Here is a 14,442-nt window from a genome sequence, read left to right as displayed (position 1 = left end):
ATAGTCTTTCCACCTCTGCATCTTCAGAGAGAAAGTTGATGCAAATACAGATATTCCTCACTTAACATTGTCCCGGTTAATGGTTTCATTATTATGTCGCTGATCTATTAGAGAACATACTCGTTTAAAGTCGCACAATGTTCGATTATAATGTTGTTTGGCTGCTGCCTGCTAGTAGGTAACTACTGTGACATAATTGGATTTGCTTAACATCATTTTGCTTAAAGTCACATTTTTCAAGAATGTAACTATGATGTTAAGTAAGGAGTAGCTGTAGGGCCAACAGGCCGCTGTTGGGGAAATGGTCATATTACCTCATTAGAAAACACTATCAGATGCTAGGAAGTCAGTCTTCTTGCTTTTACTTTGCTCTGTGACTTTGATGTTCCCATCAGCATGCATTTCTCCAACCATATTGTTAGCATGACACTGGTAAACCCCCTCATCTTCCTTTGTCAGTGGATTAATCTGGCAAAAGCAAAGGAGGAAAAAATGAATCACAGGTACAAAATGTCATCTATAAACCCATTTGGACTAAGCATAGAAAAAAGAACATCTGAAAGATTTTCTCTTTCCTACTTTCCAGATAAACTCTGATTTTTAAATTCTGTCCGTTTGCTAAGCAGAAAGTGTTTTCAGGCTGCTTTGAGCTTTTCTGCCTAATCATTCTTTTGAATTTCTCCTCTTAAAACCTCTCTCACTTAGGAAACAAGCTTATACTGACTGTACCATCACACTTGTATGGAGCTGTGTTGCCAGATCAACCTGTCCTTCCTCTTACCTCCCGCCACCCCTGCCCTCTAAGCAGTTTGTTGTGCTGGACTTACCAGGACCCACCCTGTGCTCTCATGTTTAGAAGGCCCACCACGAACTTGGACTGCCATGTTTACTCTGTCTCCAGGCAGTTCTTCCAGGAGCTTAACTCCCTTTGGTGACTCGGTGACCTGCAGGGTTTTGTGACATTGGCACATTGTTAGAATACAGGCAGCTAGTGCCAGAACTCTGGGCTCCTCTGGCCCCCTCAGTCTGTATCCTAAGCAAGTGGGAGTTCAAAGTAGGGAGGGAGAGCTCAGTGTAACAATAAGTCAGGGGGAGCTCCTGAGTGCTCAGCACTTAAGGTTGGCCTCTGTCTTGTTTAAGTACCTCACTTTAAGCACCCTAGTCTGGACATGTCTGCTTCTGCTTAAGGCATCCTCCTCCCTCCCAGAAACTTAGTACCTCTCTCCTCTTGTCACTCCCCAGCCTGTAGTTCTGGAAAGCATCACCTCTACCATCAGAGTGGGGACTGGGAACTTGAGGGTTTGGGGACAAAAGACTTTCTTCCTATAGCCCAGGCATCTCATAGATATGGTCTGTGGAGCTGTGTGATCTGGCCTGGGGTTGGCAGGGATTGGGGGGAGGTGGGAGGCAGGAAGAAATTTGCCTAGAGCCACAGCAATTAATGTTGCTGCCATTTGACTTGCCACCAAATTTCCAGCCTGGTGGGCCAGATGATACAGCTCCATGTTCTGGATCTGGCCCATGGGGAGCGCCATGATTTTCATCTGGTCTGCAGGGCTGGATGAGTTTGACACCCCTGCCAAAGCCAAAGAAGGAAGCAGTTCTCTGAAGTCTCTTTGTACAGGTGTTGTCAGAGTTGTGCTCTCAGCTCTAGCCTGCAGCCCAGAGATAGCTAAGCTGGAGAATCGTCTCCAGTCAAGTCAGTCCAAAAGTAAACATCAGCATTTGGCTATGCTTTTGTTATGAAACCTCTTCTCCCCAACAGGGATTTGCTAGGTCCAGGGCCAGAACCATACTTGATGTAAACCAGCCCAGCTGTATAGACTTCAGTGGCATGCACTGATTCATACTAACTAGGTAGCTGGCCCTAAGGTTTCAAGCTTTTTAAATCCTTGGGGTCAGATCTGTTAAGAACAGTCCTTAAATCTTCATAACCTCTCAGCATGATGTGTATGGACAACTCCCTTTGATGGATGGTTATGATGAGGCCCAGCGTATAGCCACATTGTTCTTACGTGGCTATACAGTGGTAACATTAAATCTGTAGTTGGGTGACAGAGCAAATAAATGAGCCAAATTCTTGCTGTTAACATCAGCAGATGAGGCTCCATGTCTGTGTCTCATGTACGATTAGTTTTGTGTCAGGCTTTGACTAAAAAACAGATTTTGGCCTACCTTTCTCCATGTGATGATAGGTGTGGGGACTGCCTTCACTTCGCAGGACAGGTACACTTGGGCACCAGTTACATTATGGATCTTTTTTGGTGGCACAATGATCACAGGAGCTGGAAATAAGAAACCGATTGCTGATTTAATGCTTTTATATGGTACGACTAACTGCTCTGAATGTTCCTTGCCAGTTTAAACAATGACCAAAACTATGACATTCATGAGCTGGAGACAATTCAACAGTAAGGGTCAGGATCTATTTTTAAACCAGAAGAAATGGAAATAATTCTGAGGGTTTAATTTTAAAAGCATTTAGCTTTTCCAACTGGGAAGCTTGCTCTTACCATGTTAATCAGTTGTTTTGCTATTTCTGTGACCAGATACACTGACACGCAGAGAACCTTTCCTTAGCTTAAGCTTCAATTGTTCAGTGAGGTGACTGTGGGCATTGCATAAGTGTATGCACCTCACTAGAAGATTGGGGTCTTGCATGCCTAATTGTGACCAATGAACAACTACTTATCCTGTTAAGGAAGGATAGTGTGACACAAACAAGTCCAGCCATTGAAACTCAAGTTATGCATGATAAAGCCTTTTACTATTTGGAAATATAAAGAATGAAAATTAGTATTCTTAAAATAGGTTAGGAGAAGAATAAGACCTATTATTAAATTTAGGATTAAAGAGTTTTATATGCTGCATAAACAAAATTTCTACACATTTTCAAAATGTTTCTGCCCAGATTGGGTGTTATTTATCAGGTTTGCAGGGGTTTGGGTTGTAGCCGTGTTGGTCTAAGGACGTAGGCAGACAAGGTTCCTTGGGTGAATTAAATATCTTTTATTAGACCAACCCAAATGGTTGGAGAATAGTTATTAAGCAAGCTTTCGGGTTCAAAAACCCTTCGTGAGGCTAAGGAAGCTTCAGCAGTTGGTAGGAAGAGCACATACCAACTGCTGAAGCTTCCTTAGCCTGACGAAGGGTTTTTGAACCCGAAAGCTTGCTTAATAACTATTCTCCAACCATTTGGGCTGGTCTAATAAAAGATATTAAATTCACCCAAGGAACCTTGTCTGCCATTTATCAGGTTTGGCATTTTCTCAGCAGTACAGTGGTTTTAAAAGTTTCACACATTTCTATATGCTAAGGGCTTGTCTGTGGACACAGACTGCTAATACCCACTATCGATAATCAATATAATAGAGTGCATAGTAGCTTTAGTTTTAAGTATATGAACAACAACTAGGGAATTATGTAACCTCATGCAGTTTCTGTACACTTATACTAAGGCCTCAATCAAATTCTCCCAGAGGCTTCTGTGGATATTTGTGATGAACACACAAAGGAATCATCTGCTAATGAACTGTTGTCCATGGCTAATATAAAACATGTGAAGAGAGTAGGAAGCCAGTTTATGAGCTGGTGAACAATATGTGGCTTGATATCAGTGACAAGGAAGACTTGTTAAAATTTCAGTATGTTCTGTCCTGCCTAAGTTTCAGGAAACTTCCAGGAAACTTCCAGTCCTCCTGTCTACAAGTACATTCCTTTCCTTACTGATATTGTAGACCTATACTATCCAGTCATCCTTACTGTACATCCCTATATTTTCAAGAAGAGGTTAGGTTTCCAGAAAGAGGCTCCATAAACATTTGACAGGGATGGTTTAAGAGTAGCATATTCTTGCATTTGTGAAAGGGGTTGGACCAGATGACCCCCATGGTCCCTGTAGTAACAGAAGTTATAATTTAGAGATGCTCCCTAACATAGGAGACTGAGGAATTTGGGAATGGGAAGATGGTTCCTGAATTAGGTAGTAGCTAGGTAGTTAAACAAACGGTCTGCAGAGGTTAGCCTCTGCTCCACAATTAAGGTTTGTTGTTTTGTTCTTCTCATTCATGTATGCTTGTGTTTATGGAATTTGATGATCACTATAGTCCCTTCCTGTCTTAGAATTCTAAAATCTTCACATCCCAGTGAGGGTCTACAAGCTCCACTTGACTTCCGGGTTTGCAGACATAATGAGCTGCTGCCCATGACTGTTTTGCAATGTTGCTGTATCAAAGCCATGTGCTAGAGGACACAAGCATGCAAACTCTTCCAGTGGGAACCCTGCAACTTCCTTTCTTGCTTTTTTTAAAATTGAACTTAATTAGCACTTAGGTTTGGTTTTGATTCATTTTTCATCCATTCAGTTTGAATAATGTTGCAATGTATTTAAAAATATTTATTTACTATCTGTGATCAGCTGTCTGGGGTACATTATTTTGCAGTGGCTCATAAAATTACAAAATCCTCAGGCTGGAAGAGTCCTCAAGGCTTATCTAGTCCTACCCCTGCACAGATGCAGATTCATATTTTGGGGTTGAGAAGTAAGGTTGGGTTTGGGAGGGATACACTTTGTATGGAGTGGTGTGGGGTGGAATGCTTTTGAATCTGGGGCTGAGGGTTGCTGCTTTGCTGTATTATTTTAATATTTCTCTCTTTTTATAGATTGTTTTATTGTAAGCCATCCTGAGCCTTTTTTCAGAAGGGCAGCATATATATTAAATAAATAAACTGAATGACAGACAAGAATTTTTGTGGACGATATTTTTTTTACTGGACCAACTGCATGGTTGGGATGATTGTAGACAAACTTGCAGGTATCGTAATACCTTTTCTCATGTCTGTGGGAGAGAAGCAGGCACAATACAGGTAAAAAGTGGATGGAACAAAGGCTTGTGTAAAACCACATACGTAAATAAAACCAAATATAAGAGAAATGATCAGGTGGCCAACAGACAAAACTATGTAGTAAAAACCTGATGAGTGGAGAACAGGATTGTTTAGGAGGGTTGTTATCACCTGTGAAATGCTCAGATTAGTGACTATCAGGGAGAGTATAATGGACCATGAGTCACTGTCTATCTCTGATTTTTAAGTGTTCAAAAGCACTGCTTCTCTCAGGGACATCGAAAGGGGAAGGGTACTGTGATACCCCAAAACTTATCTAAATCTGTCCCAACCATTTAGTTGATCCAATAAAAGATATCGCCCACAAAATCTCTTGCACATTTCCTGGACCACTACAGCTACAATATCAGTTCAGTACTATTAAATAAATCTAAGCAAGTTCTGTTTGTTAAAATGTTACTACTGCCACCCAGTGGTAATGAAAGAGAATCTGTAGTCTTGCAGAAAGATTTTAGTGTGATTCAGTAACAGGAAGCAATCTACACACACCTTAAGCCTCACCATTAGTGCAAAACAGAAGGGCACAATTAAATTGATATATAATTCGGCAGACAAATCAATGCTTTTACCTGCTGTCAATAATCAAAAGAATTCATTAGGGATGAAATGCACTGTGCCCAATGGCGCTCGTTTCATTGCTGAAGTTCACGTATTGATTATGCGAGAGGCAAGGATTTCTTAGGGTGATTTATTGTCAATCAGCTTATTGACAAAGAATGTCTTACATTCAAAAACTTGTCTAACTTTATCCTAACTACATAGGTGGTCCAATAAAAAACACTTGCGCAGAATTTCTGGACCATTACAGCTACACTATCACTCTTACACTGCCATATTGATTACAGCAGACATTTACAAGCTGTAAGTCAATAAGGCTCAAGATAACACATGCTTTAGCAAGCACTTACACATTAAGGCTACCACATGTGGCATGAATGTAAGCACTTATGTCATCCTTACTGCCCTAGCCTCCATTAATATGAGGCTTCTACTACTTTTTTGAGGTGCTTTCCAGTTGTGGGAATCTGTTCCAGAGTACATAAACATTCAGATTACACTCTATGTGAAAATACCCGCCTCTGGCATCACTGGCATTGTGTAGAGCACAGCAGGCCATGGTCAGACATCTAGCCTGCGGAATGCTGACCTGCAAATGATTTTGGAGGCGGTGATTTTTTGTGGGTGATATCCCAACTGCATGGTTGGGATAGACTAAGACAAGCTTTCAAATACAGGGCATTCTTTTTCAAGTCTGAGAAAAAAGCAGCACAAAACAGTGTTCAAAACAGGCTGTAGGGTGGTGAAATTGGAGAAAAGACATTCCCAGGAGTAGTTAACAGACAAGAAAATTGAAGAAGAGATAGCTTTATTAATGGAAGATAGAGACTATTAAAATGGGGAAAAGAACATGGAGTAAAGACAGATTAGCAAGACCCAGTTATGAATTAAGGCAATGTAATGAGTTATGAAGTGAGTTATGAGGGCAATGTCTGTGTGCCATTTTGCCTTCAGCTGTCCAAATGTACTCTCAAGTGCCAGCTTGCTCTTGAAAGGTAATGGCTTCATAAGCCATAGCAGAAGGTCCTTAAAATCCAGGTGGGCACCTGAACTGCTCTGATGACTATGTCTTTGGGGTAAGGAGTGGGGAATGAAGTACTGGCTTATCTAAGCACGTCAATATCTTCTCTCCTCTCCTCAAAACCCTGGCATTGAGCTTCTTGCCACTGCTGCCCATATTTGTGTTCCCCAGTCACCCACTGAGTTTTGATGACCCAGGAAATAGTATATGGTCACAATTAATGCATGTGTTGTCTCCTAACAGAAAGGCAGACAAGAGGCACTTGTGTGCCACCAGTGGCTTCAGTGCAGTTTGAGAACCCCATTCTCTGAAATTCTGCTGTTATTTCAGGCATCTTCCATTTCATAAAGGCATCACAAAACAGTTCTGCCTCCCTACCCCCACAGCACTTGACTTGCCAACACCAAATGTGTTAGCCAGAGACATTCAACAGCCAATTTTCAGATAACTAGGAGCTCATTTTTGATGTGGGATAGGTCCCCTCGGAACTGTGCTTTGGCACTGGAGAGTTAAGAGGCAGGCTTCTTGCCCCAGGCCAGTCCAAGAAGGTCTGCTTTGCCACGTGGAAGTTCTGGAACTGTTGCTAGGCATCTACACACAATGTAACCTCACTACTTCATGATGCAGAGATGGGCAAAATATGGGCCATGGGTTGGATCCAGCCTGCCAATTGATTGTATCTGGCCCGTGGCTGCCCCTGAGGTGTTCCACATGGGGCCAAGCCCTGCCTGCTCCTGCCTGGGGCAGCCTGTGCTGCGTTCCTGCCTGCACTGGCCCCACTCCCCCTCAGGGACACAGCCCTGCTCAGCTCCCCCACACCTCCAGTGGTTCTTCCTCCTCCTGCCCCTACTGTACTGCTCTGGCAGCAGATAGCATGGGCAAACAGTGGTGGCCACGTGGATGTATGCTGGGTACCACTTGCTGCAACCAGGCAGTTCCTGCCCAGGCTATTATGTAATTGCCTCTACTCAAAAAAACAAAATCAGGACAAAAATTATTTTTTGAAATAAAAATGTTACAGTAGATGTTTGTTTTTTTGTATATGATGTTTTTTATCTATAATTGTTAAAATATCTTCAGAAAGATTTTATGTGTGCGGCCCTCAACAGCTCAACAAAGCTCATTAAGTGGCTCACCAGCTGAAATAATTGCCCACCCCTGCCTTGAGAGCTCTCATGTTCCAGGGATGCTGCAGCAGGTTTGGGTGAAGGTCCAAAGCTGCAACATTTGCCTCCATATCCATTTTGTCAGATTCCTTGCTATCACTCCTCCCTCTGGACTCATTGAACCCAATGAGCATTTGGGCTACCGGTAGGAGCTGCTTGTTCCTACTCCTTGATTGTTTCACACATAACAAGCACACTTAAACAAGCAGCGTGCAGGGTGGCTCAGTGCTGCAGAAAGTGCTCACTGTCATTTTGAAGCGTGGGGACGCTGATAAATGAGACGCAGGAGGCTGCACAGTAATTGCCATGCTCCAGTAGACTCAGTTAATCGAGTCTGCTTGGATGCACTGTAATCACAGCATGTCAGAGCAGCCTCCGTGCTCATGTACAAGCACCCAGAGGCACTAGATTTAATGCACATTACCTAAAGAACATTGATGAACGTGTAGACATGCTCAGTGAGCGCTTCATAGCCCCCAGTCTTCTAGGGGCTGCTGTGTCATGCAGCTCCACACCATTTTCACTCCAACTTCACTCTCCCAGAGCACCTCCCTGCCAGAAACAGAAGTGCAGAGGGCAAATGGCCTCTGGAGTTAGGACTCTAGGGTCTCCCAGTTCTGATGTTGGGGCGTGGGATCTCTGGTCTCTCACTTCTGACAGGGGGGCGCTCCAATAGAGTGGAGGTGGAGCATACAAGAGAACACTCGCTGATCACCTGCCCTGCTCTTCCTTCTCCTTCTGTGCAGGGCTGGAAGGGGGAAAACGGAGTCCCACAGACCCTGGAGGACCAAGCCCTCCACTGTTGTACTCTGGAGAGCATGCAAACATAATTTTCAAGTGCTTTTAAATAGTAGTTGTTTCCTACAGGGTTATTTTAGAAGATCTTCCGTCATTTGCAAAGTGTTTGAAAGGACATATGTATATGTCTGTTCTCACCCTTTGAAGCTCTGTAGAGGCATCTGAAGTCCTTCAAATGTTATGCCTGTCCACACTCACTGTTATTCATGCAGCACATTGGTCAGCATTGCAACTGCTTGTCAGCAGCTTTTAATGGTTTAGGATCCTGCTTCCTGTGCTGGTCAAGGGTATGTTTAAAAAATAAGTATGTCATATTTGTAATGCAAATACCTGGACAGCCCTTGGGTGACAATCCTGCAAGGGCAAATATAGCTATGCAGGTGCAGACAGAGTCTAAACCGGGGGCTGGGACAGAATACAGTCCGTGGAGCGATGTTGCCTGACCCGGAAAAGGTCAATCAGCCCCGTCCAGCCCAGGTGCAGGGACAGCCCGAGCTGTGGTATGTGTCAGGGCACACAGTGGGGCTGGGGTGGCGTGGCTGTCAGACCCAATTTCTTAGCAACCCCTGGTTTAAGTTGTGTCAAAACTAGCAGCTACAAAGCTATGTAAAAATGCCTACTATGTGCATAACATTGAAATAAGATTTAGCCCCAAGTGTTTACACAGTCAAAGCCAGAGAACTGATAGCTGCCGGCGCTGGGGTCATTGACTGCAATACTTATCAAGACTAGGGATCCAACCTCTAACAACCTAGAGTCATTAAATAGTTTAATTTCTCAAGTGACCTTTCTGTGAAAAGTTTTTTTGAGAGTCTACAATAAGTAGTCTATATAATAGAATCATACAGAAGTAAGGTTGGAAGGGACCTCCAGAGGTAACTTAGGCCAACACCCTGCCTGAGGCAGGATCATCCCTATCCAAACCATCCTATAAAAATCCATAATCTAACCTCCTAGTAAAATAATTGTCAATCCTGACACAACACAAGACATAACACCTTAACCTGCCACAGGTAAAGCAGAGGAACCATAGCACCCAACATCCTACTTCTATAAAAGGGTGTTAATATACGCTCAAGAGATCCCAGGTAGAGGGCCACACCTCCCCGCTACAGAAGAAGACAAAACCCACCTTAGTTCATACCAGTCTGACCATGGAGTAAAATTCCTTTCCATCCCAAATATAGAAATTGGTCTGACCCTAAGCAGAGGGGCAAGACCCTCCAACCAGGAACCTCCAGCTTTATGTCCCAACAGAAGCACTGGCACACCCCAGAATATGCACCATATTCACAATATGTGGATACTCAATATAGCCAGAAGCTATTGTGAAATTAGCTAGAATTTAAAATGCAATAGTTTTCACACACTAGCTCACCATGTTAACATTCTTAATTCTGCATTAAGCAAATGTCTGCACTAACAATCAGTCATGTGCTCTGTAATGTCCAACCAGCCTGTGCTATGTGCCAGTCTTTCCCTGCTGACACTGTTAATGCCCCAAGATGGATTTCTAATGCTCCTTTAATCTTGTAGCATTGTGCTGCATCCCAGTTTCTCTTACACTATGCAGTGCATTTCCAGGAATCAGCCCATAAACAATTTGTCTTTCTGCAGCACTGGCCACCATTTTGAAGCATGGGGATGGTGATACCCGAGACACTGCAGCGCTTTAATTAGAGTGGCATTCAGAGCTGCTCTAATTAAAATGCTGCCCCTCCGGAGCACATGTAAAAGTGCCCTCCATTGTGAGGTACTAGAAGAATGTGCATTAGTTTATTTTAATGCACGTTAGCTTAAGAGCGCATTTTTGTGAATTAAGATAGGATAATGCACATTAAAGCACACGTGTAGATGTGGCCATTGACAGGTTGTTCTGCTCTCTCTGTCCCTGTGGGGGGCATTGGAAGAAGCAAGAGCAGAGCTGCAAGATGCAATAGTTCCTTGTCATGCCACCTAGTTGGAGAGCACATTGCCGCTTGCAGCTGTGGTGATTTTGAAACACTCTAGCTGGAAAGTGTGGCAGGGACTGTCACAAATGTGGCAGAGGCTGTCACACAGATAAACATCTGTGGTTGAAGGGGTCCCTTTCTTAAGCACTTCAAAGTGCACCTGCACTTTGAAGCATTTCAAATGTTACGCGTGCCCTTACCCAGTCAGCATTTCAGTAATACATTTCTAATGTAAACAATCCAGATGTTCTTTATAGTGGTCATGGAACAAAGAACACATATTTATATCTGTTGAGGGAAGAGAGGAAGGGCTTAACACAAAACTATAGCAGGATTCAGGTGTCCTACTTTCTCTAGAATATCTATTTTTCTATCATTTGGACAGCTTTTTTAGCAGTATCTATAGCAACATTTACTAATGATAATAGCCTTCATCCCAGGGTTCACCCTTGCCAAATGAAGCCAATTTTCCACTAGGATGTACTGTCTCAACAAAAGAAGAGCACTTAGAAGCAGTCACCCTGGGTTCCCCCCTCCAGAGCTCTCCTCCTCCTCCAAAGACAATTAACACAGGAGGGAGTCTTTAAGCCCAGTCAATATCCAGAAGCTTGCTGTCACTCCAGTTACTATTTCTAATCTCGCCTGCCAAACTGAACTCAGATCTCTAGAGTTTACGTGTTAGCATCCTATTGCAATCACCCAGCATGCTGGGCAATGGATGCTACTTCTGATCTCTATTCAGCATGTGGATGCAGCCCGAATATTGAAGGCTGCAAAAGGTGTTCTGATCTCAGCTGGGACAAACATAGACTTTTCTTTCCCCCTTTGGCAGCTGGCACAGGACACATCACTCTTTGAAAAACAAAAGAAAAGGAAAATAGACCATCTGTTACTAGGTACAATTACCATTGACAAATGAATATTTGCAGTAATGCTACTTAATTGAGTCTGTAAGATGATAAAGTGTCCCATGCAAAATGAAGAGAAATTCCCTTTGGAGTCAAGGATTAATACCTGCTGAGTCCCTTCTGCTTCCAAGGGCTTTGATGATCTAATAACTTAATGGTTCACATCTGTTTTAAGATACTGTTATACTTGGAAGTAAATTTAAGCTTTCAGGGAGAAAAGTTGTCCATTATGACAGATTGCAGACCTGCAATGGGAGTATTATGGTAAATGATTTCTGATAGTATGTGGCTTTCAAAAATAATTGCCAGTGGTCCATTGAGCGCCTGATGTACTATACCTAATGCTCCCCAATATTTATAAGAGGTTTTCAATTTGTAACTGTCAAGGAAAGGTCACGCTTTAAAAACCTTTCTTAATGCAGCATTCAGCTACTTACTCATGAATGTGCTCTCACTTATGTGCCATGTAGGCAAGAAAAAAATAACTAGAAAGTAGCTGCTAAATCAAGTCTAACCTATCCACTAGAAACAGGCCCATCGTGAATATTCATTTATGCCATGCTTTAGTATCCTGTGGTTTAGTTTAAACAAAAGGAGATGGGCAGGCACTTTTGTAAGAATAGTGACATATTCTTCTCCTCACAGGATCTTTTCCTCTCACCCTTACCCAGGCCTGCTCAGCTTTACAGCTCTTTATGACACTTTCATCTGGAGCAGATTACAGCCTGCATGGATTTGCAGAGGGCTGTTCCTAGCTTTGTCACAAAATTCAATGTCAAATGCTGACAGATATTGTCTAACTAGTCTCTGTTGTCTGTGATGTCCTTTTCAAAACCTGAAAATAGCATTCCGTTCCCTATTGAACTATGTTATTTTCCATTTGTCAAGCTCACTTCCATATCCCCATGACACGCTGAGTGTTTCTATTGGAGCCTGAAATTAATGGGGGCTTTTCCCCGCTTCCTTATCAGAACACTTGCATCACAGATGTCAGCACAATTCTTTCTGGGTAAAATTCACCCCAGCCTTGCACAAAGCCTGAATAAATGGTCTTTGTATGGGCTGCTGAGCCCTGGCTTGGCAGGAATGGAATTCCTCCCTCACCCCATGGGCAGATTTTGAGGTGGCAGCCCAGCTCCTAACAGGCAAGGACAGCAGTTGCTTTCATGCTGTGGGCTCAGTGCTAGGATTCCAGACCACTGGACCCATGTCAGTGTGAATCCAGCAGCCCCTGCTCTCCTGCCTGTCCCTTGTACCTCTCCAATATTTAAAGTCAGTGTGGTGCCAACCTCCTTGAAGTGTTCTTGTTGACCTCTACGTCTCCTGACCCCCACAGATGTCATGGGATGCCTGCCCAACATGGAATCTAATCTGACTGGTCTGGAGAGTGGGGCCAGCAGAAAAAACCCAAGCCTTCTTTTGGTTTTTTAGGCTCTCCACATTGTGGGCATGAGATGTTACAAATTGTTGGCTCTTCTAAAAAGGAATAATCACAATTAAGACTAGAACTGGGGAGAGCTACAGAGCTTGTATGGAAAGAAAATGTGACAGTAACCTCCTTGCGCTCTGGTCTGTCAGCTGTCACCAGGGAGCAGTGAGCATTCCCCTGGTGTTCCCTGTCTGGGAGTGGGGGAGGAGGCATGCATCACATGGGAGGGGCAAGTATTGCAGCCATTCACATTTTTAACATATTTTGCTGATGAATATCATTTTGAAAACAAAATCAGTAACAGTCCAGACCCAAGGTATTTGAGCATTAAGGATTCTAATGCAGGAGGGCAATTTTTGACGGAAAATGCTAACACTCTGTCGTATGATACTTTGGTTTTGGGAGCCTGGTAACCTATGAAGCCATGACTAGGATCTCAGCTGTTTGTGACCTGATTGAAACTCTGGGACATAGTTATTGCATTATAAAGGCTATCTAATTTTGCAAATGGGCCATTTGTTTGGTGGCTCTGGGTGGACAATCTAATAACTGCAGAAGAGAGGAAAAGGTCCTGGCACTGTTAAAGTCACAGTAGAGCTGTATTGATCAGCTGATGCAGATTGCCCACAGTGGGACACAGAGCCCTTTCTTAGCATCATGGGGAATATTCAAGGTACATTCTGGCAATGCTACTAGGACTCAGAAGATATAACTTGTTCCTGCAGCTTCGGAGTAATTGAGTTTTAGCTCAAGGTGCCTGGCGAGGGTCCTGGAAGCCCTGAAGGCAGTTAGGCTCATCTCTGCAGGCTGTTGAAAGCCCAAGACCAGAGTTGGTAGAAGCTGTTGTTTGAGTTGGTGATGCTTCCCTTTGCACCAGCAACTCTGAGTCAAATGGCAAATGAGTCCTCTATTTAAGCAACCAGCACTGGACGTTGTCCAGCTTGCCAACAGACAACTTGTACAGAATCTCCTGGCACCTACTGAGAAAGTGTTAGCCAGGCACATCTGTGGGGTCCTACATCCCTAGATTCTAAGATCTGAAGATGGAGCAAACTGCATCAGCATCCTCAGCTGATGAGCTCCTCCTCTTTTGCTGTCCTTAGTAGGGTGGTTATGGCAAAGAGAGAGTTACTTTCTTTTAACACTGAACAAGGAACTCTATTAACAGTAAGGAAACCATTATTATCTCTAAAGCCCTTCGTCTCCTGGTAGCTTTTGGATCCTTCCCCAGGCCCCTCCTGTTTGGCTTCCTACTACAAATTTGAAGTGACAGCACAAATCTCAAAGCACAGGCCCCTTTGAAATGGTTCTGTTCTCTTCTTATGTGAGAAGACCCTGGTGGTCATGATGGGCAGCTACTCTCATTTGCTTCCCAAGCTCTTTTGTGCAAAGGAGCACTGGACTCCAGAGCCCTGCAGGTGGCCATGTAGTTGACTGCTGCTGAGAAATACTAAGTTCCATTTTTCTGTGATGTTTGACTTGTCTGATACAATAAAACAGACAGCAACAGGGTGAGTGAAACAAGTTAATGTGGTATGATTGCTAGACTGTTAAGATTAAAAACTTGCAGGGACAGATAGGGCATGGAGTAGGTACTGCTAAGTAAATAAATAAGTGTCTGTAGAGCAGGAGTTGGCAATGTTTTTTAGTCGAGTGCCAAAAAAATCCATAACCTGCACTTTGAAGATGTTGCTGTGCCAGAGGC

General features: G+C 43.4%; 1 protein-coding gene across 1 annotated transcript in view; it reads right to left on the bottom strand.

Moving 5' to 3' along the window:
- Nucleotides 1-14,442, bottom strand: part of IGFBPL1 (insulin like growth factor binding protein like 1) — a 40,727-nt gene that overhangs the window by 1,897 nt on the left and 24,388 nt on the right. Inside the window, exons 2-4 of the mRNA XM_059724508.1 lie at nt 2,176-2,285; nt 828-944; nt 315-468 (exon numbers count right to left, since the gene is read on the bottom strand). Of these exons, the coding sequence (XP_059580491.1) occupies nt 319-468; nt 828-944; nt 2,176-2,285 (377 nt within the window). The 3' untranslated portion in view covers nt 315-318. The remainder of the gene's footprint in view (nt 1-314; nt 469-827; nt 945-2,175; nt 2,286-14,442) is intronic.

The sequence above is a fragment of the Alligator mississippiensis genome, chromosome 3, assembly GCF_030867095.1.
Source record: "Alligator mississippiensis isolate rAllMis1 chromosome 3, rAllMis1, whole genome shotgun sequence".
Taxonomy (NCBI): domain Eukaryota; kingdom Metazoa; phylum Chordata; order Crocodylia; family Alligatoridae; genus Alligator; species Alligator mississippiensis.
The sequence above is the reverse complement of the archived record's forward strand: the minus strand, read 5'-3'. Positions and strand labels throughout refer to the sequence as shown.